The 24,996-nt window shown below is 42.2% G+C and overlaps 1 protein-coding gene across 1 annotated transcript in view; it reads right to left on the bottom strand.

Annotated features, from left to right (window-relative positions):
* JHY (junctional cadherin complex regulator) overlaps positions 1 to 24,996 on the bottom strand; it is a 63,535-nt gene that overhangs the window by 25,181 nt on the left and 13,358 nt on the right. Inside the window, exons 2-3 of the mRNA XM_022560406.2 lie at positions 23,346 to 23,865; positions 5,664 to 5,777 (exon numbers count right to left, since the gene is read on the bottom strand). Coding sequence (XP_022416114.2) covers positions 5,664 to 5,777; positions 23,346 to 23,865 — 634 coding nt within the window. The remainder of the gene's footprint in view (positions 1 to 5,663; positions 5,778 to 23,345; positions 23,866 to 24,996) is intronic.

Genomic DNA, 24,996 nt, shown 5'->3' with positions numbered 1-24,996 from the left:
TATGCTTCCTAGACTTGGGTGACTATTTCCTTTCCCATGTTAGGGAAGTTTTCAACTATAATCTTTTCAAATATTTTCTCAGACCCTTTCTTTTTCTCTTCTTCTTCTGGGACCCCTATAATTTGAATGTTGGTGCATTTAGTGTTGTCCCAGAGGTCTCTGAGAATGTCTTCAGCTCTTTTCATTCTTTTTTCTTTATTCTGCTCCTTGGCAGTTATTTCCACCATTTTGTCTTCCAGCTCATTTATTTGTTCTTCTGCCTCAGTTATTCTGTTATTGATTCCTTCTAGTGTATTTTTCATTTCAGTTATTATGTTGTTCATCTCTGTTGTTTGTTCTTTAATTCTTCTAAGATCTTTGTTAAACATTTCTTGTATTTTCTCAGTCCGTGCCTCCATTCTGTTTCTGAGATTCTGGATCATCTTTACTATCATTACTCTGAATTCTTTTTCAGGTAGATTGCCTATTTCCTCTTCATTTATTTGGTCTTGTAGGTTTTTACCTTGCTCCTTCATCTGTGACATATTTTTTTGCCATCTCATTTTTTTTTTTTTTTTAGTAAGTGTGATTGTGTTCCTGTCTTACTGGTTGTTTGGCCTGAGGCTTCCAACATGGGGGTTTGTAGGCTATTGGGTAGAGCTGAGTCTTGGTGCTGAGATGAGGAACTCCGTCAGACCTCACTCCGATGATGAATATTCCCTGGGGTCTAAGGTTCTCTGTTAGTTCAGTGGTTCATAAGAGGGAGGCCTGGGAGATCAGGAGGGGCAGGTGGGAGGGGCCCTCCGGGAGGAGCTGAGCGGGAGAGAAGCAGAGGGCAATTGCCCTGCCCACTCGGGCCTGGGGAGCCTCCTGAGCTCCCAGGCCGATCCCCTGCCCTCCAAAGCCCTCTCCAGGCTGCATAGCTCCTTGGGGGCATAGGAGGGAGGACAGGAAGATCAGGAGAGGCAGGCAGGAGGGGCCCTCCCAGACGGAGGATCAGGAGAGGAGAGGAGGGCGTTTGCCCTGCCCATTCAAGCCCAGGAAGCCTGCTAGGCTCCCAGGTGAGGTCCCCTGCCCTCTGAGACCAGGAGTGGAGGGCACCCTGGGCCCCTTCTGTTCCTTGAGCCTAAGCCACACCCTCCACAGCCCCCAGGGCCTTTTTCAGCCCTGTGGGTCCTGAGCATTTTGCCCCACCCACTGCCCAAACCTCACCCTTAGGCCCCACCCTCCACAGCCAGGGCCTTCCCCCCCACCCTTTTTTTTTTTTTTCCTCTTCTTCTTTTTTTACTATTGTGATATTGTTGTACCTTCCGGCCATTGATTCATCTTTATTTTTATATTCTTCCTAACATATCTGTCAGTTTCCTAGTCTAATTTTATTTTTTACTTTGTTATTTATTTTATTTTTTTTGGCTGCCCCAGGCGGCTCGTGGGATCTTGGTTCATGAACCCAGGGTTGGGCTGAAGCTCCTGCGGTGGGAGCTCTGAACTCTCAGTATTTTTAAAGTGAAAACACACAGGCTTAAATGGTCCAGGGACCTTGTTTCCAGCATATCACCCTTTCTTTTCTTGTCCTCTATCTCCAGTTTCTGATCCTTTCAGCATATAAATGTGTTTAAACCTCTTCTATTAAAAAACAAAAATGAAACAATCCCTTACTTGATCTCATTCTCTGGTTAAACCTCATCTCTTAATCCACAGCCAGACATCTTAAAATGTAGGCTGGTCATCATTTCTCCAGCTCTCATTCTGACCTCTGTATCCTGCGGGAGAGCCCTTATTCTCACTGAAACCGCTTTGCTCAGGCCACCAATGACCTTTTAGTGCTAAATCCTGTGGTACCATCTTCTTTAACTTTCTGTTTTTTCAAACTTACACAATTATTTCAAACTTACAGAAAAATGGCAAGAATAGCACAGAGAACCCCCAAATATCCTCACTGATCCACCACTTTTTAACATTTAGCCGCATTTCTTCATTCTCTCTCTTTCTGTAGATCTCCCACTCTCCATTTGTAGACAAACAAATCTACATTCTATCATTTATAGTATTATTGTTTGTATCATCATTACTTAGTTTGTCTGAATCATTTGAAACTTGCATATATGAGTTGCATATATCACTCCCTTTTCGTGGCACCTTTTTACTTGTCTTCTCTGCAGAGTTGAACCCTGTTCACTGATTTCCCTTCCTTGAAGTTTTCATGTCTCAGGTTCCATGACACTGTTTTATCCTGGCCAGCTTTCTGCCTCTCTGGCAATCCCTTTGTAATCTTTTACCTTCTCTACCTCTGCTCTCCCTTAAAATATTCTTACCGATTTCTCCAGGGCCCTGTTCTTGACCTTCCTTTCTTCTCCCACTACCTACAATTCCTGGGGCAGCTCAGCAATTCCCATGGCTGCAACCCACCAGGGAATTCTTATGATGCAAATGTATACAGGCTAACTCAGATGTCTCTCCTGAGTTCTAGGTCCTCCTCCCTACAGGCACCTCCTAACTCAACGTCAGGCCCACTGCTGGCCTCACGCACCCCTCTTTCATTCCCAGAACCAAAGCCCTCCTTTTCTTGCTCAGTGGTGTTGGTGCCACTAATCAGACACTCAGAAATTATTCTCTTTCTCTCTCCCACGTTCACCGTGTATTTAAGCAATTGCTAAGTTTGTTCATTCCACTTCCTGACCACCTCAAGGCAGGGGCTGAGGGGGATCAGGTGCTGTCCTAACCTGCCAGGAGTTCAGTCCAGCCAGTGGAAAAAGATATACCCACCATCCTGCAAAGCGAACTGATGGCATGTGGAGTGTGGGGCAAACAGAGCAAATGCTGCCACCTTTCCAGTTCTCTCATCATCTCTTGCAGAAATTACAGCAGAAGTCGCCTGACTGGTTCCGCTGTCTCTGCAATCTTTATTATTCTCTTCCAGTCTATTCTTCAGACCTTGGCAGTTTGTTAACATGCAAGCCCAATGATGTCATTAACCTGCTTACAATTTGCCAGTGGCTTCCTGCTCTCCGTAGGATAAAATTGAAAATCTTTTGATCGGCATAAAAAGCCTTTCATGGCTCCTAGCTGACCTGCCCAGCCCTGTGTCCCTCATGCTTTGCCCTTTAGCTACTGAACTCCAGGTAATACTCAGGACAGGCTAGATTGCCCTGCATTTTTACACCTCTGCTCCCATTCGTCTACTTGGCATATTTTGACTCATCCTTCTAGGGGCAGCTCAGGTGCTCTCTCTTTTCAGGAAGCTTTTCCTGTCTTTTTAGGGCAGAATTAGGTGCTCTTTTAGTTACACTAAAAGAAAGAATTAAATTATACCTACTTTTATATCACTGCATTATAATGATTACATAACTGTTTTCCCACTACCAAAAGTTTTAAGCTCCTTGAGGGTAGGAATCTTTTTTTTTTTAAAAGGATCTTTTGTCAAGTTTTATTTACTTTTCTGAAGAGTTTTTTTTTTAAAAAAAAACATGTCTTTTGGGCTAGTCACCTAAAAGCTAGTGGTTGGAATATAGTAGGTACTCAATAAATATTTGTTGTCTGAATTATTTTGATTTCACGTAAAGGTATTTCTTAGTAGTGAGTTACTCATTGTTAGAGTAAGTTTTCTGAGGGATATGCAGATTCTTTGAAAATCATCTTTCAAGAAAAAGATTTCAAATGAGGCCCATTTTCACTTGAGATTCACTAAATGACCTTTAAATGGTTTTTTTAATCAACCATTAAATATTGAGATCAGCTTTGGGTAAAGCAATGTGCTAGGAGGTGGAGAGGAATACAATGCTAAGGTTCAAGGAGCTTATCGTGTAGTTGGTACAAAAGAAACACAGGCAACAGCTAATGAGACAATGGCCGAATAGGATTAAACCCTGGCGGAGTGGTCCCAGCCACAGGCACACCAGGACAGGGGTGGGAGAGGCAGGAGGGGGACCACAGAGAAGCCATCTGAGCTGGGTAGTTGAAGAGGAGAAAAGAAGTCAGCCTGGAGGTTTGTATACTGAGTGCCCCGCCAGCATGCAGGACGCGCAGCGAACACCTAACAAATCCTTTCCGAATAAAGAAAGGGAAACATCCCTTTGGCTGCTCGGTCTTGCTGTCATTTAGATGCAACAGTCTTAAGATGCTTTGCTCCTTATTGCCTTTCCTCAGGAGTGGGTTAGAAACAAATGAGTCTTGTACCCTCAGAGATGAAACAGTATCCTTTTTGCTTTCTTCTGATTTTCTTCTGTACGAAGTTTCTTACTGTCTCTGCCTAGGGCCATGCCATGCGTTAAGCACCGTGATTTTACCTTGATTATTTTATCATTGGCCGAGACTCCTAGTGACAAGTGTGAAAGCTAGAGTTTGCAAGAAGCCTACATGCTTCAACTGTGTTTCCTATAGTAATTTAAGTAACTAGAGATAAAGGATCATAGATTTATAGCATTTTGCAGCTGGGATGGACCTTGTAGTTCATTTCGGCCAATGCTTTGTTTAAGAAAAAAGAAACTTAAGGCTCGGGGGAAGCTGAGATTTGCCCAAGTCACGCATTGAGTAAATGGCAGGTCAGGGCCCAGAGCTCCCTGTCTTCTGACCCAGTCCTTTACCCACAACACGTAACAAGCCTTAAGGCGTTTCCTTTGTCCCCTCGATCCTGTTGGCCGAGCTGCCTAGGCTCTCCATCAGGTCCGGTAGGAGACCCTGTCCTCTGGGTCCACTTCTAGGAGACATTTGTCCCCATCCTCCCAACTTCTGGGTGTGGCCTCCCTGGCATCAGCTTTCAGGAAGCTTCAGGTGAACGGCTGTTTTCATTTCTTTCTTTCTTTCTTTCTGTTTTTTTTTTTTTTTTGGCAACTCTAAGAGTAGCCTGGAGGCTACTGCAGAGGCAAAAAGATGATTTGAACTGTCCCTCTTTTCTAACTTTTCTGAAACTGGAATGAATTTTATTCTTCTTCTTATTACTTTTCCGCTGTACATAGTTTTAACTAATGACGTCAACAGGCCCTACAGGCTGGGTGATTTCAAAGGGCTTTATCCCTTACGAAGCAGGTATAAAGCCCGGTACAAGAGCAACTGCCCCATGTAACAATATACACTGGATTGAGAAGACATCAGCTGCTAGAACTGTTCTTGATTCTTCTAGAAAAACAATCAGTGGGGACGGTTTCATAAAAATCTTCCCTGAAACCATATTGTGATTTCAAAGTAGTAAACCCATGGCCAAAAAAAGGGATGTCATCACGCTAAATTACTAGGTAGTAGGCGTTTATGTTCTGCAGACGAGGCCTCGGTGAGGCTCTGGGGATTCCCACCCATTTTTAGGGACCATATCCCCCATCACCTAGGGATACTGTATGAATGATAACTCCAAAAGGAGACAGACTTGGGAGCAGCACAGTATTGGACAGTATTCTGGAACTGTGATTTTTTTTTCCTGCCTGTATTTTCTCTATGCCATTCCTCTGAATGTTTGAAGAGTGATATGATGATTTTTCTCTAGGAAATAGAACACCGGGAAAGTGGGTAGGGTTGGCTAGCTGAGCAAGTAATGACCCATCTGGGCAGAAGGCAGTCTTACCCATCAGAAGGTGGGTAGCTATTCTCAGGCATAAGAATAAACCCTTAAGTGATAAGATGTCAGTCACAAACATCACTTAGATCCAGCAGTAACCCTTGAAACACACTTAAAATTCAATCTAGCAGGTGACCTTTAGCTGTTGGGCTTTTTGATGCCATTTGTCTTCAGGGTCGATAGTGACATTTCCAGTCTCTCTGGTGTTCTGAATAGACGTCTTGTCAGTTACTCTGACGGGGTAGGAGATCTAAGGGGGTAAAACATATACAGCACGTTAACTGGATTCATTTTAGTCTTATGGCCATGGGGCTCGAGTCTGTACTCTAGAAAGAGGTCCTGCGGGGTTACATTTTATTTATAGTTCATTTCAAGGATTCATCTCAGTCCTTAGGTATCTGGATTATTCCCAAGGAAAATGGGAATAAACAATGTTTTCTCTTGCAGGGATGATGTGAGAATTGGTGTGTTGAGGTCAAACTACTAATTATTGGGTTGGCCAAAAAATTCGTTCCGTAAGATTATGGGAAAAACCCGAATGAATTTTTTGGCCAACCCAATACTTTAAATGCTCAATACGTACTCAGGGGACCTGATTTTCGAACAGTTATCTGAGCCGGACGCTGCAACTAATGTTTAAGTATACCAAACAAATTATGAAATAACACTATACCCCAGGATGATGATAAGAACAACAAAAATAACTAATATACATTGAATGCTCATGATAGCTGTCCTAAGCACTTCGTATACATTAGTTAATTCTCACAGCAGTCTTACCAGGTATGTACCTTTTATTATCCCCTTTTTGCAAATGACAAAACTGAGGAACAGAGAGGTTAAGTAACTTGCCCAGAATCAACAGCTAGTAAGCAGAGGAGCCAGGCAGTCTAACTCCAGAGACTGTACATTTAGCGATTTTGCTAAATTAACTCACTTATTGGAAATATCATCTTTGACTTGCAGACTTTGTAGTTTTGACACCCCATAAATTGGAATGATGTAGGTTAGTGGTGCTCAACTTCAGAAAGATATTAGAATAACCTAGGAAGCTTTTAAAAGTTAATGTTCTGGTCCCATCCCAGATCAATTAAATCAGAAGCTCTGGGGGTGGCCCCAGATATAAGTCTCGTACTTTAAAAGCTCCCCAGGTGGGTCTTACCTGAAGACAGGTTTGGGAGCCAGTGATGAAGGCAGCTGTGTGGGATTTCGGTCCCCAAATTATTGATGGATTTAGGTCCCCAAATTATTGATGGATTTAAGTCCCCAAATTATTGATGGATTTAGGTCCCCAAATTATTGATGGATTTAGGTCCCCAAATTATGGAGGCTCTCATTAGCTACCTGTTTTAAGTCAAGGAATTAGATTGTCTTCTGTGCTATACGGAATTCTAGCCACCAGGTAGCATTTCAGAAAGCAAACTTAAAGTTCTGCGATAGTAATGTTGGCAAAGATTCTGGCGGTAATTATCCAGTACACCCTCTATCAACAACGTCTATCCAGTACACCTGGTAGACGTTCCTCCCCTCACTGCCTAATCACTTGCCCCTTCTCCAGGCAGGAGTTATCTGCTTGTCACTATTCGCATAGGTTTAAAGATCTTGACAGAGAAAGAAGGAACAAGGTGGCTTGTGAACAGTTCCTTTCTGTGGGAGACCTGGTCCTTTCAAACACTCCCTGGAGTAAAATGTTAGACCTTTGAATCTCTGTTGTATCAGTGATAAACATTATTTTCCATCCTCCAGAAACCTAAATGCTATAAGGCTCTTCCTTATAAGAGCAGTGATAGGTCTGTCTGTAATTTCTATCCCTCTGCCCTTTGAAATAACGTAGAATAAGTCAATCCCTCTGTCGGAAAACAGCCCTAAACTGGTAGAACCTAAGATGCCTTCCCCAAGCCTTCTCTTATATAGAAGACTTCTCAAGATGTCTTTGTCATTCCTCCTGGGAAAGATTATTCATATGGGGTCCTGTGGCCACCCTGCTTTGTCACCTGCAAGATGCTGGTCTCCCCATTTCTAAACTGATGTCCTTAATTTTAAAATTTAGATTCAGGATTTGATACTTGTTTTGTTAAATTTCCCCTGGTGGGCTGTGTGGTGTGAGAAGTAGCAAGGTGGAACGCTGGAAAGAGCATGGGGTTTAGAATCTGTTATGGCTGGGTTTAAATTCTCCCTCTGCTGCTGACTTTTTATGCAGACTAGTATTCAATGCAGAAAGAGGCAAAAATACTTGTTAAATATTAACTAGTAAGCAGGCATTTGACAGTGAAGATAACCTCATTCCTTACCACTCAAGGTGGCTTCTCTGACACAAGAAAGACAATTTGTTCCTTTTGTTTTGGGTGTAACCCCCTCTCTCCCTGAATGCCTCCCTATCACAATTGCCCTACTAATATATACAAATAAGGGAAATAGTGTGAAAGTTTCAGTACTTAAAGGATCTGAAAATGGGAAAAAATGAAAATATAACTTTTTCCATGTTTGAATTCTCACCGCTAATACAAGGTACAAAATGTACTATTGGATCATGGCAATTTTTAAATGACAGACGGAAGTAATGAACAGGTTTTGAGTGATTACCTACTCTGCAAATGGAAAACTTCACAATACCGTGGAACAGTTTAACTTGTGCTGAGATGGAAAGTTTGGAGTTGTAAATGCTATAAATGCCCAAGGTCAGGAACCACTTCTCGTGTTTCCATCTCTCAGTCCCTCACTGGTTCCAGAAACATGGGATGACGGTAAAAGTATTAGATTTCACAGCTTCTGTCATCATTTGCAAAGGCTTTGGTCCCTTACTGCCATGACGTTAAACAGATACACAACTCATTTAAAAGAAAAATCACCTCCATCCTGGAGGAGAAATGAAGGTCGGGGCAGGAAAAGAAATCTAAATAGGCTGCCTAAGCAGGCGAGGAAATCCTCCTTTTTTAAACGTCAAACACGCAATGTCTTGGACAAGCTGGAGCCTGGGAGAAGTTGGGTTTATTCCTAGATCTGCCACTAGGGGGTTTGATTCCGGCTTTTGTAAAGGGGACTTAGTTACTAATTTGGTTTTTCACTGGTGATATTCATTGTTTGATTAACAACGATGGGATCCCTTATGGAGCTCTGATAAAAATTTTACAGATGAAAAATACATTGTCCTACACTTCCTTCCCCAGAGAACATAGGATGTATAATATTTCCATCCACAGGCTGTTTTGGTAGAACTTGGTGTCTGAATCACTCCACTGAGTCTCTGAGTGAGTAAAACATACTTCTACATTATCTCTTTGAAAGTGGAATGGGACACAACCTCTGCTAGCTATTTCTTTTTTCTTCCTTGGTGAACCATTCTATTAATACCAATCAAATCGAGAAAATGATCAAATGAAATTGATTTTGAGCATCATAAGCTGTGTAATGTCTATTCTGTTAAATTGGGGCCATAATTGCTTCTCCACTGAAAAGATACAACAAAGACAGCAATCATGGCATGTCATTATCCCAGACTAGAAAACCGGCCTTTGCTGGGAGGACTTCAAAGGCTTGTGGTTCTCGAATTGCATTTGCTGCTATTGTCGGAGCGCAGGCAATCTTGATTAGGTGTTTACACTGAGGTAAGGCGCAGAGCGGAGCGCCTGAGTGCCTGGGTCTAGAGCCATTAAAAAATTGTACATTATGTCCCTGGCTTTGAAGTGAGGGTTTATATGTAGGAGAGCAACTCAGATTGCGTACAGCTGAGCTACATTGGGCAGCTACTTCTCTCTCAAAGAAACTCATCAGGTTCTTGGAGAATCAGCGCCACAAAAAAAGTTGATGCTTTTCCAAGAGCTGTATGTGAGTCACTGTGTGTCCGCAGAGACACACACTGAAACATGTTTAAATAGAATATCACTGTGTGGTCCTGCAGTCGCAGGAGGTTCGGGTCCTTTTTTCCTCTCTATTGTTTTCTGTTAATAACCTTGTATTTAGATGTCCTGGGGAGTCTCTCATTAATTTATTAGGTCCCTTGTTGTTCTCATTCCTTGATGGTGTTAACAACGAGCGTATATCCCAGTTAAAATAGGCCAGAGAGTCCTAATTTTCTAAATGTGGTACTTGCTTGCCATCATTCCAGCACAGCTGTTACTGAATCCCTCTCTTTGGGGCGTAATCAGCGGACTCAGTTGATGTTTCTCTGTTAACTTGGCTAATGAGTGATCTGCAGTCTTAACTGCTATTTCTAATACACTTTGCTCTGTGTCAGTCTGCACCTGCTAAGATCAATGGTACTGCCCCCTGTATTGACAAACGGCCAGCAGAAGGGGTGGAGGCACGGCAACACAGAGAGCCTGCCACGGTCAGGCTCCAACACGGGGGATTTAGTACAGCTGTTTGAATTATCTGGGGATTTGTGTTAATTATTCAGCTATTTAGAGACAAGACACCTGAAACCTGAAATGTTTGGCTCTGCCTGGCCACCTTCTCCATCCCGTAGAACACTTCGTAATGTGTCACATTTAGCACGTACGGGCTCAGGAAGGAATTGATGACACTGACACCTCTGGATATAGTGTTTTTACATTCATTTTCCAGAGAAGATACTTGAGCTTTTAACAACCCCAAACTAATTATGCCAGTCCCCTCCTTTAAAATCCTTTGATGCTTTTACATTGCCCTTACCTTTTAAGGTTTATAAGGCCCTACATCCTCTCCTCTTCAGCCTCCCCTCCCTGCTCTCTTTAGACTGTACTTTTTCAGGTCTGCTGTTGGGCCACACGCTCTGGGTCCACACACAGGGCCGTTCTTTGACTGGAAAGTCCCCTTTACCTCACTTATTCTGACCAATCCCATTCGCTGTTCTAGCCTTGGCTGAAATATAGTTAGCCTTCCCTGATACCCTGGAGGAGGTTATAACAGATGCACCCGAGCTCACGGCCCTAGTGCTCTGTCCTTTCCCTTGTGTGACAAGTTTCACCCTGGTCATTATGTTTGTCTCGCCTCTAGATGTTAAGTCCCATGAGGGCAGGAAAAGTAGGGACTCCGTGCTGGACTGTTCGGCTCCAGAGGCGCTACTCCCATGAGCTACGTGGTGGTTCTGGATGTGCCTGGCGCATATGTGCTCAATAAATGTTACTGAGTGAGAAGATCAATCTACATTGCTCACTGGACGCCCCGTTTACATCAGAACACATCTAATCTAGCGTTTATCTGGCTAGATCCGTGGTTTATATTAGAGCCTGGAGGCTATCAGCAAAACAAGGTGGAAGCTAGGATCCCATCTCTGTTCTTTCCCTCGCTGGTTCGGCCCCAGGCCCAACGGCCCTTCAGCACTTCAGCCCTCGGAATTTGCTGTTCCCTTTTCCAAGGAAGCCCTCTCTTCAAACATTTGCCTGGCGGTTTCTCCCACCTCCTCTGTGATCCATTTACAGTTGTAACCCCGCTCCCAGCATCCCCTCTCCCTCTGCTGTGCTTCATTTCTCTCCTCACCATTACATCACCTACTAGTACGCTGATGATCTGTTTTGTCTATTGTCTGTCTCCTCCTAATAGAAAGTTAGCCCCACGAAGGCTGGGATTTTTGTCTGCTTTGTTCACGGATGTATTCCAAGTACTTAGGACAATGCCTGACACATAATAAGCTCTTAATAATTATATGCAAATGAACGAAGCAATCAGCCGTTTTCAAGAACGCGAAAGAGATTTTTAGGAATGTGTCTGAACTTCCCGTTAACACAACTCAGAATATTGTAGGTGTGACCTCTGGTTGGTCACAGGATTCAAACTGCTCCATCACTAAAATCCTTCAGTGATTCCATGTCATGTAGAGGAAAGGCCTAACTCTCCAGCACAGTAGGCTAAAACTTGAGCATGTATCAGAATCAGTTAGAGGGCTTGTTGAAACACAGAGGTGAAGGCCTCACCCCAGAGTTTCTGACTCAGGAGATCTGGGCTGGGGCCCGAGAATTTTCATTTCTAATGAGTTGCCAGGCGGTTCTGATGCTGCTGGTCCGGGGACCACATCCTGAGAGCCCCCGCTTTAAAATGACACACAGGGGCCTACATGAAAGGCCCATGCCCATTTCTCTAGCCTAAATACGCACACGCCCATCCTCATGATCTAGTCATGCACAACACGGAAGTTCTCCTTAACTAACTTGCTAGATTAAGTAACACTCTCCAGTCCTTTCTTAAGATAGTGGGCCAAATGCTCATGGCTGGTCAGCTACTCTGTGGTATGCCTTGGTATGTCTATTTCTACTAGTTGAGTTATATAGTTACCAAGAGTCTTTTATGAGTGTTCTCAAACCTGTCTATTCCTATTGTACGTGTTGTTAAAATTATGAACTTTCTTTTTAAAGGTTAGATCATCTGGAGATATCTGAGTGTGAATAGAGAGTTGTTGTTTCCATGAAAAAATAAGTTAAATAATTTAGAATGTTCCTAGGGGAACAGTCACAAAAATCTAGAAAGATTATGATATTAGCTCGTTTCTAAACACTTTTTAAGTTTTTACGTTGCTTTCAAGAAATCGGGGGCTTCCCTGGTGGCGCAGTGGTTGAGAGTCTGCCTGCCGATGCAGGGGACACGGGTTCGTGCCCCGGTCCTGGAAGATTCCACATGCCACGGAGCGGCTGCGCCCGTGAGCCGTGGCCGCTGAGCCTGCGCGTCCGGAGCCTGTGCTCCGCAACGGGAGAGGCCACAGCAGTGAGAGGCCCGCGTACCGCAAAAAAAAAAAAAAGAAAAAAAAGAAATTGGAAGTGAACACCATAGATCTTTCAAACTGACGTGAGAAAGATAATACAAAACTGTAGTCCATAGAATATACACTGACAGGAAGGCCCGGCCCCTCAGTAAAAGGTTGGTGAATTAATGTGTATTTATATACTTTAAGTGAAAGTAAAGTACTTAAGGTCATCGTTTGTCACATCTGCTTTAACCACTTTACTTGATTAACTGACCAACTGCCAGGTCATGACCAGCACCGAAGTGCTTCCTCCTGTACCCACAGGTCTCTACTTAAACAGTGTCCTTTCTCACCCTCATGCCATCCCATATGCTCTCTCTGCCTGTGGTAACTTTGCTGTCCACCTCCACCTGTTACTTTCTACTTCTCCCTAAAGAGTCAGTTCAATGACTGCCTCTTCCGTGAAGCCCTCTCTGACTTCCCCCGACAGACTTGGGTACTTCTTCTTCTGGGTTCCTTTGGGGCCAGACATGTATCCAGGACAGCAGTTATCACTTGGTTCTGACTGTTTACATGTCTGCTTCCCACTTGGCCAGAAGCTCCTGAAGAGCATATACACTGACAGCAGTTTATAAAATGACCACAGGATCGTAGCATCTGGGGGAATTTGGTAAAGAGGCAAAGAATGGCTCCCATCACCATAGCTCTCGACTTCACTGCACAACAGCGCACTATGGCCTGGGTTAGACAGCACAGAATTATCACGTTCTCCAGGCACATTTTGGACACCTATCCTTAGACATGATTAATTCTGTTCAAGTTCTGGTTTTTGAAAGGGCGTGCTTCAGTTATGGGGAAAGTTTTCTTTCCATGGATCCCTCCTCAGTAATGTCGAATTAGTGAAGTGTCACTCTACAGATCAGATAAATAAGTGCCGAATAGTGCATACAAGAAAGATGCCTTAAGAAACTTCTTGTACTGAAAAACCATAAAGTTCAATTTAAATTATGCTGTCATAAGTAAGTGTTCTTGTTGTGGTTGCACAGGGCAAAATAAAAAACAAAAGGTCAATCAATGAACATACCCAGAGTACCTACTCTGTAGAAGCATATTTCTAATGAGTATAATATGAGATATGGGACTCAAAAACACCATCAGACTAGAGGAATTCTGTAAAAAAGAATTCTGTGTTTCTAACCAAACATAATTAGAAAAAGATGATCGTAATTTAAATAAAGGTAAAGTTTAATTTTATAGACAACCAAAAGTTTCACAAACCATGAAATTTAAAACCATGGAAAAGGAGAGTGTCACATCACTTCGATATTAATCTTATCCAATAGGAGACTAATTTCAAATCAAATGTTCAATAATAAATATAACATATTTATACAGGGCTATATGACTATGCAAAGTGTTCACATACAGCATCTTATTTGGGCATCTCAATAATCCTGGGTCTGTAGAAGAAGGCAAACATTTGTAACCTCACTCTGATGGGGAAAAACAAAGCTCAGCAAGGTTTTTTTTGTATTTACCAAAGGTAATAATTGGCTCTAATAATAACGGGGCTCAAATCTGGTCTTTCAATGCCAAATTCCATTATTTAAGTCAAGAGCACAAGCTCGTTAGTCTTTTTTATTTTTTCATTTTGAAAGTGGTAAAATTCGGAAACCCCCCCAAAACTATTTAAAAATCACATTCCTTCATCAAAGATGTAGAAAGTGCTTACTGTATGCCAGGCTCAGGAGTTCAGAGATGAGCCTTTAGGAGCTCAGAGTCATGTAAAGACATACAGACACGTACACTAAATAGTGCAGTGTGGTGTTATGGATTCTACAGTGGATGTTCAAGGATGAGGGAGGAACTCAGAGAGTCTTCATAAAGATAGGGGACTTTGAGTTGAATCTCAGAAGGAGGCTGAGATTTTCCCAAGCAAACAAGACAGGGAAAAGTAATCCATCAGCCTGGACAGAGGCCCAGGGGAAACACTGGGTTCTGGGAGCTGTGAGTTCCCGGAGTACGACTGGAGCATAGGATGCAACGGAGGAGTTACAAAGGATGAGGCTAAAATGGCAGGAAGGAGCCAGGTCACAAAGGGCCTCGAGTACCACTCTGAGAGTCAGAATTTTATCTTGAAATCAACAGGGCCTCTCATTAAGCAGGAGATTGATATGATCAGATTTGTATCTAAGAAGAACATTTGTGAAGGAAGTGGAGAAGATAGATTTGAAAGAGTTATGATGTGAAATTGCACTTCAAAACCAAAGTGTCAAATATTCATATGTTCCTTATCACCAAGTGTAAATATTTGAAATACAACTGAGACCAAAGGCAACTATTAAAGAAATATTGCCAACAAGTTGGGTACAAGACTGTAGGGTCCTATAATCCATGGGGCAGTGTTTGATTGACTGGGGACCCTCAGGAGACAGCATGGTGAGTGTGAGGTGTGTCCACCCCCGTTGTGTACAGTCTTTTGGGAGTCACATCATAGAATGGGCTGCAAGAGCCTACAGATGTTATTCTTTTGACAACACTCTGTTCTTATTCTAGCTGCAGTCACGTCCCTTTCATTTTGAGACACTGTAGCCTGAAAAAGAAAAAAAGCTGCTCAGGAGAACCTATTCCCGGGGTGGATTCCTTTCTCGTGGCTTAAGGGATGACCAGTGGTAATAACAGCTTCCCTTCACTGAGTGTCTGCCACGTGTCAGGAGCTTTGTATAAGCTCTTCCAATAGCCCTCCAAGGCAGAAATGGACCCCATACAATAGATGAAGAAGATAAGGTTTGAAGAGTCACTTGCTCAAATATCTAGTTGGTGGTACCACCTAGTACACAGAAAAGCCAGCATTTAACCCATGATAGTCTGACTCCCAAACCAGTGTTCTGTTTCAGTTTCATCTCTTCTCCCACTATATTGTGTTGCCCCCTAGGAGAGAATGCTGCTTCCAAGGCTGGGGTCCCAGGGCTTACACAGTCTTTTCTCTTTCATCCATTCACGTCTCAACTCAAATGATATCTCCTCAGAGAGCCCTTCCCCAAGTACCTCGCTAAACATCCCAGTTACACCCTGCTCATTACTTTATTAAAGAAAGTTGATTCAGTATCCTTTGAGATGTTTATCCCTTCCTGAAGTTATTTTGTTACATGTTTCCTGTCACCTGACTGGATGTAAGTCCCTTGAAGGCCGGGCTCTGCATGTCTTGTTTTCTGTTACATCCCTAGCACTAAGAAGAGTACCTAGCACGCACTGTTGCTCAATAAATGCTTGTTGGCTGAGTTACCTGCTGCCCCAGCAACAGTCTCAAAGATGTGCTGATGCTCAGAATGGGTAGTGGATTCTATATAGGACTTTATATTGTTTAGAAGGCCATAGCTAATTGAATATGCACACTGCAAAGTATCTGTAATTTCTTTAAGAAATTTCAAGGAAAAAACCAGAATAACATGTATAAAGCACTTACTGCTCCTTTCTGAGTCTGTACTAAGTCTCGCCTTCATCAGCCTTCAAAGTCACATTAGAATCAAGATAGAAAGGTAGCTCAGGACTTCCCTGGTGGTGCAGTGGATAAGAATCCGCCTGCCAATGCAGGGGACACAGGTTCGAGCCCTGGTCCAGGAAGATCCCACGTGCCGCGGAGCAACTAAGCCCGTGCGCCACAACTACTGAGCCTGTGCTCTACAGCCACGAACCACAACTATTGAGACCACGTGCCACAACTACTGAAGCCCACATGCCTAGAGCCCGTACTCCGCAACAAGAGAAGCCACCGCAATGAGAAGCCCGCACACCGCAATGAAGAGTTGCCCCCGCTCACCACAACTAGAGAAAGCCTGCAGGCAGCAACGAAGGCCCAAACACAGCCAAAAACAACAACAAAAAAAGGTAGCTCATTGTTGAAGAGACAATTTCCTTTAATGGTAGATCATAAATTGACTCAAATTCTAGTGAGTTTCAGACAAATACTTATGGTTATGAAACAAATCATAAATAAAAGTAAGCACTGAATATTCACCAGCAAAGTTATCGGCCGACTGTGATACTTATGTGCCGTCTAGCGTGTGTTGGTTTTTACATCAGTTCCTTGCCTCACACATCACGTGACTAAGATTTTGCAATGTATTCAAACGTGATTTTTCCAGTGCATTTTAATGTGAGATTAACAGATCTATGAAAAATGGTGAAATGATTGTGGAGAGATTGAATTTAAAAATTAGTGGTTCTACTCTGAGCCATTATTTTCAAGCAAAAGTGCAATTCAGGTGACCCTGAGCAATCAGGGGGCTGTAAAGTTACCAGGGTTCCTACAAAACACTGTACATTCTAAACACATAGGCGTGGTTCAAAACTAAGAGATATGGAAAGGTATAAAGTGAAAAGTTTTGCTCCCACCCTACTCCCCCTCCACCCTCTTACAATTAACCACCTATGTATCTTTTCTCACTTTTTTTTTTTTTTTTTTTTTTTTGCGGTACACGGGCCTCTCACATTGCAGAGCACAGGCTCTGGACGCGCAGGCTCAGCGGCCATGGCTCACGGGCCTAGCCGCTCCGCGGCATGTGGAATCTTCCCGGACCGGGGCACGAACCTGTGTCCCCTGCATCAGCAGGCAGACTCTCAACCACTGCGCCACCAGGGAAGCCCTACTACAGCCATCTTACAGAAAACACAGAACAAACCTTTTGGCCAATCCAATAGTTCCCTGTGCTATACAGTAGGACCTTGTTGTTTATTTTATATGTAGTAGTTGGTATCTGGTAATCCTAAACTCCTAATTTATCCCTCTCCCACCCCCTTTCCCCTTTGGTAACCATAAGTTTGTTTGCTGTGTCTGTGAGTCTGTTTCCGTAAATAAGTTCATTTGTGTCACATTTTAGATTTCACATATAAGTGATACCATATGGTATTTGTCTTTCTGTTTCTGGCTTACTTCACTTAGTATGATAATCTCTAGTTGTATCATGTTGCTGCAAATGTGGCATTATTCTGTTCTTTTTTATGGCTGAGCAGTATTTCATTGTATATATGTATTACCTCTTCCTTATCCATTCATCTGTCGATGAAGATTGTTTCCATGTCTCGGCTATTGTGAATAGTGCTGCTGTGAAAGTAGGGGTGCATGTATCTTTTTGAATTATAGTTTTGTCTGGATATATGCCCAGGAGTGGGATTGCTGGAACATACGGTAATTCTGTTTTAGTTTTCTGAGGAACCTACATACTGTTTTCCCCAGTGGCTGCACCAACTTACATTCCCACCAGAAGTGTAGGAGGGTTCCCTTTTCTCCACACTCTCTCTAGCATTTGCTATTTGTAGACTTTTTAGTGATGGCCATTCTGACCAGGGTGAGGTGGTACCTCACTGCAGTTTTTTTTGTTTGTTTTTGCGGTACGCGGGCCTCTCACTGTTGTGGCCTCTCCCGTTGCGGAGCACAGGCTCCGGATGCGCAGGCTCAGCGGCCATGGCTCATGGGCCCAGCCACTCCGCGGCATGTGGGATCTTCCCAGACCGGGGCACGAACCCGTGTCCCCTGCATCGGCAGGTGGACTCTCAGCCACTGCGCCACCAGGGAAGCCCCTGTATACACTTTTATACAACTTTAGCTTCTCTGTTAGTAATAATAAATCCTGATATGTTGTCCATCCATAATGGTTCATGAGGAACATCTCATTTTTTTAATAGCTACAGTACTCTGTTATATGAATATACTATAATTTATTACACATTCCCCATATATAGACATCTGGGTACTTTCTAATCTTTTGCTATTAGAAATGAGGACGAAATGAATGATTTTGTTCAAGGGTTATTTCAAAACTGCACACATATAACTAGGATACATTCCTGGGAGTGGAAGATGTTGGGTCAATTTAAAAAATAATAATTACTAACATGTATATAGGGCTCGCTATAAGCCAGGCATTGATTTAAGCACTCTCCATATATTAACTCATTTAATCTTCTTAATAATCCTTTGAGGAAGGTACTAGTATTATCTCCATTTTAAAGATGAGGTTACTGAGGCACAGAGAGGTTAAGCAACCTGCCCAAGGTCAGATGGCTAGCAGGTGTCAGTGTCAACCAACCTGGCTTGAAAGCCTATACTCTTGGCCATTAAGCTTTGCTTTCTCAAGGAGTGTGTGTAGTATTTGTATGTTAAGTAGATATTAACAAATTGTCCCCCATACTAGTTAATCCAATTTATTCTCTCATCAGCTTGACTGTACTTTTTTGCCCAGAGGTAAACTGGGCAAAAACTGGGAATTTTGTTGGTTTAATTATAGATGAAAAATGGAATCCCAATGTAGTATTAATTTGGATTTCTCTTATAATGACCAAAGTTGAATATCTTTTCATATGTTTAATAGCCATATGTATTAACTTTTCTGTGAATTATCTATTCATATCTTTTGTGAATTTTTATATTGGGATATTGGTCTTTTTCTTATTGATTTCTAGGAGCTCTTTATATATGAGAGCTATTAGTGTTTTGGCTGTGATATGAATTAGAAATATTTTTTCTAGTTCTTTATATTTTGGCTTTCTTATGCCTTTTTTCTTGCAGAAGCTTTTGATATTTATGTACAGTTGACCCAAACAAAGTGGGGGTTAGGGGCACTGACCCTCCACGCAGTTGAAAATCTATGTATAACTTTACAGTCAGCCCTCCATATCTGTAGTTCTGTATTTGTGAATTCAACCAACTAAAGATCGTGTAGTACTGTAGTACGTATTTTTTAAATAATCCACAAATAAGTGGACCTGTACAGATCAAACCCATGTTGTCCAAGGGTCAACTGTAGTCAAATCTATCAGCCTTTCGTAGATTTTGGACCTCAAATCGGGTCCTACCTTTATCAAATCACAATATCAGATCATGTATTCTCACACTAATTTGGTTCTATTTCTAGACTTTCTATTCTTTTCTTCTATTTTTCTGTCTGTATATGCATTAAATATTACCCTACTATTTAATTAATGAGGCTTAAAATATACTCTGTTATCTAGTGGGGCTAGATTCTCTCATGACTCTTAATTTCCAGAGCTTGCTTTACCATTCTTTTTTTTTTTAAATTTATTTTATTTTATTTATTTTTGGCTGCATTGGGTCTTCATTGCTGCATGTGGGCTTTCTCTAGTTGCGGCGAGCGGGGGTTACTCTTCCTTGTGGTGTGCGGGTTTCTCATTGCAGTGGCTTCTCTTGTTGTGGAGCACGGGCTCTAGGCAAGCGGGCTTCAGTAGTTGTGGCATGCAGGCTCAGTAGTTGTGGCATGCAGGCTCAGTAGTTGTGACTCACGGGCTCTAGAGCCCAGGCTTAGTAGTTGTGGCATATGGGCTTAGTTGCTCTGCAGCATGTGGGATCTTCCCGGAACAGGGCTCGAACCCATGTCCCCTGCATTGGCAGGCAGATTCTTAACCACTGCGCCACCAGGGAAATCCCTACTTTATTATTCTTGCCTGTTTTTTTTAATGTGAACTTTTCAAGTTTTTTTTTTTTTTTTAAAAAAGGTTCACATTTTTTACTGGGATGTTGTGAACTTCTTAGACTTTCAAATCTTCCCAAATACAATACACTGCTTAAGACCCTGTCTGATTCAACTGGGCATGGAGGCTTGCAACAAAATGATATATTAAAAAGCTGGGTTTTCTTGGCCATGTAATGGTAATTGACATTTATTCATTCATTGAACAACAGAGGTCATGTATCCTTTCAGTATTTCTAGTTTTAAGATATTTGTCATCTCTTTCAAAGAAATGAGTAGGGGAAAACAGACTTTCAAATATGAAAACCTTCCAGATGGATGCTGCTTAATATAAAACAGCCTCCAAACCTGCCACCCCAACTTCTTACCTCCCACCCCGCAAATCAACACAGCAATCCGATCAGCCATTGCAAACATCAAGGGTCAATGGGTACTGACTTACACAATTGTTACTGTAGGTTTCTGAAAAACCCTTTATGTTCTTTCTGTGTGGTCCAAGCACCAACTGCCTTGGCATCACCTCGGAGCTTGATAGAAATGCAGACTGTTGAGTCTCACCCCAGATTTACTGGATCAAAATCTGTATTTTAACGAGATCCTCAGGGCGTTCTTAAGTATCTTAAAGTTTGAGGGAAAAAAGGATCAGTGGTTCTTAAAGTGTTGGCCTGGTAGCAGAAGTGGCGTCCCCTGGAACCATGTAGAAAATTCAAATCCCTGGGCCCTACCCTACCCCTACATGATAACAGAAAGATAATAGAAATTATCTTTCTAAAGATAATAGAAATCCTTGGGTTAGGTCCAGGAACAAGACCTCCTGATGATTCTGATGTTTGAGACTCACTGCTCTAGATCAGTCTTAATGAACACTAGGAATACCTGGGGAGCTTTGAAAGCTCCCCATGCTTACGGTGTACCCCAGATGACTTAAATTAGAGTTTCAGGGCTGCAGGCCAAGGAACCAGTATTCTTTTCATTTTCCAGGTGATTCCAATGTGAAGCCAAGGACAAAAGCCACTGCTCTAGTCTGGAGCAATGCTTCTCAAACCTGGCTTCATGTTAGAACCACTTGAGGATCTTTTAAAAAAATACTGATGCTCGGGATCTCACCCAGATACATAAACTGGTCTGGGTAGAGCTGAGAATCACTTTGGGTTTTTTTCTCAGATGAATCTAAATTCCAGCCAGAATTTCAAACCACTGCTCTAGAAATACCGTTTCTCCCACATAAACTTCAAATCACAGTAAAGAGAAGGAGATGGTAAATAGTTTGGAGGTGATGGAAGACAGACACGTTTCATTTCCCATGTACTTACTGAGCCCTTACAATGTGTTAGGCTAATTACCATGAAGATTAAAAATAAATACAAAGCATAGTTCTTGCTCATCAGGGGACATATAACCTGCACTGGTAGAAAAACCTGCACATACTGCATATATAAATAACGATTTGAAAGGAACACATTCCATGCTACTGACTATAATTCAATAAACAAGTTATACCTATCATTCTATCATTGTAAGGTCAAACTAATTTGTATCCTTTTTTAAAAGAATAGGAGTAAAATGAAGGAAATATAGGTTGGAAAATGGTGAAGAAACAATTTTGAATATAATTAGCAATCAGCCCTTAAACATTTGAACCTGGAGAAAGTGGTGGACAAGGTCAATGGCCACTTCAAAGAATAATTCACAAGCTTAAAGACTGGGCAAGCCTAAAATGCTTTAAAGTTTCCTCCTTGGCATAATGAGAAGAAAATTATGCTATGGAATCACCGGCAACACACCATGATATTGTTTGTAAATTAAGTTATAACTATTAAGAAAAATTAGCAATTACAAAATCAATTAAAGAGTTTATAATAAATCTTTTTTCACTTTTATTATTAGAGATATAACTAATTTTTTTGGCCTATTTGCCTCTTCTCTTTTGAGAGAACACATTTAAAAATAAAGGAAAAATATTGTCCTAGTCTAGGAGAAATTATTGGCTATAAACATTTTTCATAGAATTTATATTTTAAAATGAGCAGCCAAGCAAAATTCAAAATTTCACAGAAGTTTTATGGAAAAGTACATTAACAACTAAAACTGAGTCAAAAATGTTAAAAATTCTGTTTGAAGTCAGCTAAGTATTCATTTTGATAATCAACTAAATATACACACCCATTCCTTTATTATTAGTTACAAAGGCAAGGATGTGACATAATCTTTTAAGACCATATAAGGAGTTTCTCAATTAAGAAGAAAAAATCACAAATGTTCACCCACCTTATCCCTCTTGTTCTATCAGGAAATACTTACAGGTTAGAACAGGTGAGAGTACTCTACATAATATCAGTTTGAATTTGGGAGAGGTCTAAGGGCCTGCCTATTTAATGTAATAACCTCTCCTTCATATTTGAAAATGATCCCACATTAGTGGGTGATGAATTTCAAGTTGTCTCCTCAATAAGGGTGGTGGATGCACTGATCCAGCCAGTTTTCCCATGTTCACAAACATATCAACTAGGAAGTGGGCAGATGTGATCTTTATGTGCACCCATGAAATAGAACTAAGTTTACTGGCTCCAACAGGCTTTTTTTTGTTTGTTTTTTTCTGTTTTTTGGCCGTGCCGCACAGCATGCGGGATCTTAGTTCCCCCACCAGGGATCGAACCTGTGCCCCCTGCAGTGGAAGCGTGGTGTCTTAACCACTGGACCACCAGGGAAGTCCTCCAACAGGTTTTTTTTTTTTTGAGTTTTTTTTTGCGGTAGGCAGGCCTCTTACTGTTGTGGCCTCTCCCGTTGCGGAGCACAGGCTCCGGACGCGCAGGCTCAGCAGCCATGGCTCACGGGCCCAGCCGCTCCGCGGCATGTGGGATCTTCCCAGACCGGGGCACGAACCCGCGTCCCCTGCATCGGCAGACAGACTCTCAACCACTGCGCCACCAGGGAAGCCCCCTTCCAACAGGTTTTGAATCCATCATCTGGGATAGAATATACCCTCAAAACGATCAGATGAGAAAGGGACGGCACTTATTATTATTCCAATTTTATAGATGGGGAGACTAAAGTTTGTAATGGTATCACATCATTTGCACAGGATAAAAGACTGTACAGTGATTATCAGTGGAAGTTGGAAAGATAATAGAAAGATAATAGAATCGACTGGATAATAAAAAAAAAAATACTCATGTTGTATCCTGCCCTCCTTGCACTACCACCCAATATGTACACAGAATCTAAGTTGAGAATCACTTCTGTAAGTGAGCTGCTGTTATTGATATGAGTGTGTCATTGCACCTCCAATGTACTGGAGGAATTTAATAGGGTTGAAAACCAGTGCCTTAGTGGGAACAAAGGCAACCAACATAGGGAATCAGACTCTCAGCCCTGTATTTTATCTAATGGAGCACACAGTTAAAAAAAAATTCTACGGTCCCTTGAATAGAAACATTTTGAATATAATAATTGAATTACAGCACTGTAAGCCATTGATGGCTTTTATTTTGCTCTTAAGACTGTGGAATAATTCCCTTGATTCTTCAAAGAGGGGCAAGGGACACGGAGTTCATTTTACTCAGCCAGGTGGTTACAATGATGTCACCATCCCAAAGGAAGTGATACCTAGCCATTTCAAACAAAGGCAAATTCCAGTCTAGTGCTCAGAAGGGATTTTTAAGTAGCTGCTACATACCTGTTCTGGGTGAGTTTCCCGCCTTTTTTTATTGTGAAGTTGAAGATAAGAGTCTGTTTTCGGAGTGGGTAATCCCAAGGTCAGTTTGTTTTTTTCCACAAAATACTGTTTGGACTTCCTTCGCCGAGGGCCGTGTGATCCTGGCAGGAATACCTCACTCTGTGAACTTGAACTCTTCAAGTACTGAGAGAGGTTGCTGGACTTCTCCTCCGGGTCACTGCTGCTCAGCACTGAAAACGGCCCGCTGCGATGGGCACCATGCTCGTAGTTTGGGCTTAAAAATTCACTCCCAAGTAAGGAGGCTGTGCTCGGTGGGCTCTTCTTCTGTTCACCTTTCCCCCCTGAGAGTTCCATCGAAGTCTCCTTGGAAGGGTAAAGTGGATTCAAAGTCAGATTTTCTGCAGAGCTGTCCACAGACTCTGGCAATGCTTCCACAGCCAACAACTTCCCCTCCTCTTTTTTCCTCTTCCAATTTGGGTCATATCGCAGGTCTGAGTATTTGTCTTCTATGGGTTGTTGACTGCCCAAAGCAGAAAAGAAATGTCAAGTCCTTTATCCAAACAGATTTACTCATTCTCTTTAGCTGATCATCTTATTCGAAATAATCTCCATCTTTCTCCTACACTTTTCCTTTTACTATCTACATGGGAAAGACACATCCCAGGCTCAGATTAGACCTACACACTACACATAAGGGCAAAAAGTCATAATTACCTAAGTTCATTGAAATATGGAATAAAAATGGGGGATGGGGACTTCCTTGGTGGTGCAGTGGTTATGAATCCGCCTGCCAATGCAGGGGACACGGGTTCGAGTCCAGGTCCGGGAAGATCCCACATGCTGCGGAGCAACTAAGCCCGTGCGCCACAACTACTAAGCCTGTGCTCTAGAGCCCGCGAGCCATGACTACTGAGCCCTCATGCCTAAAGCCCGTGCCCCGCAACAAGAGAAGCCACCACAATGAGAAGCCCGTGCACCCCAATGAAGAATAACCCCCACTGGCTGCAACTAGACAAAGCCTGTGCACAGCAACGAAGATCCAACACAGTCAAAAATGAATAAATAAATAAATTTATTTTTAAAATTTTAAAAAATCAAGTGTACAATTCAGTGATTTTTTAAAAATGGGGGATGGTTAATTTATATATGCTGGAAAACAAATGTCTATAATGTTAAACCAGTAAATGGCCTTGATGCAAAGAATGCTGTTACTTAAGACACACCATAAGTTGAATAAGTACCAAGCTGCTGAAGATAAAATGGATTTCACACTTAGCTAGTGATCTACACATTTAGCTGTTTATCTGGGAAGGGAAATTCGACTGTTGCCTGAACAACGACTCAGTCTGAGCCTTTCGTGGGAGGAAAGCAAGACTTATCCCAACTGAATACCTACATAGGTTCATCCTCCTGTATCAGTGATTTTTACTTGTGACTTCATTTCGTCTTTGTAGATTTTATCAAATGTGCTACAGAAAGATCCCTAACTTTTGGAATCAGATGGTGCCTCTGAAAGCTCTCAGTTTGTACTCTCTTGGTCAAGTCTATGTACACAAAACTCAGTAGACAGGTCAGTGTGAGCTTTAAGCTGTAGACAGCCCTATCTGAATAAAAGGTTAAGCACAGGGTCCAGCCCGAGGGGAGTGAACTG

Source organism: Delphinapterus leucas, chromosome 7 (assembly GCF_059928025.1).
Source record: "Delphinapterus leucas isolate spDelLeu-1000000601 "Yukka" chromosome 7, BTC_Dleu_Yukka2, whole genome shotgun sequence".
NCBI classification, from domain to species: domain Eukaryota; kingdom Metazoa; phylum Chordata; class Mammalia; order Artiodactyla; family Monodontidae; genus Delphinapterus; species Delphinapterus leucas.
Note: the sequence above shows the minus strand (reverse complement) of the source record. Positions and strands in the feature narration are given on the sequence as shown.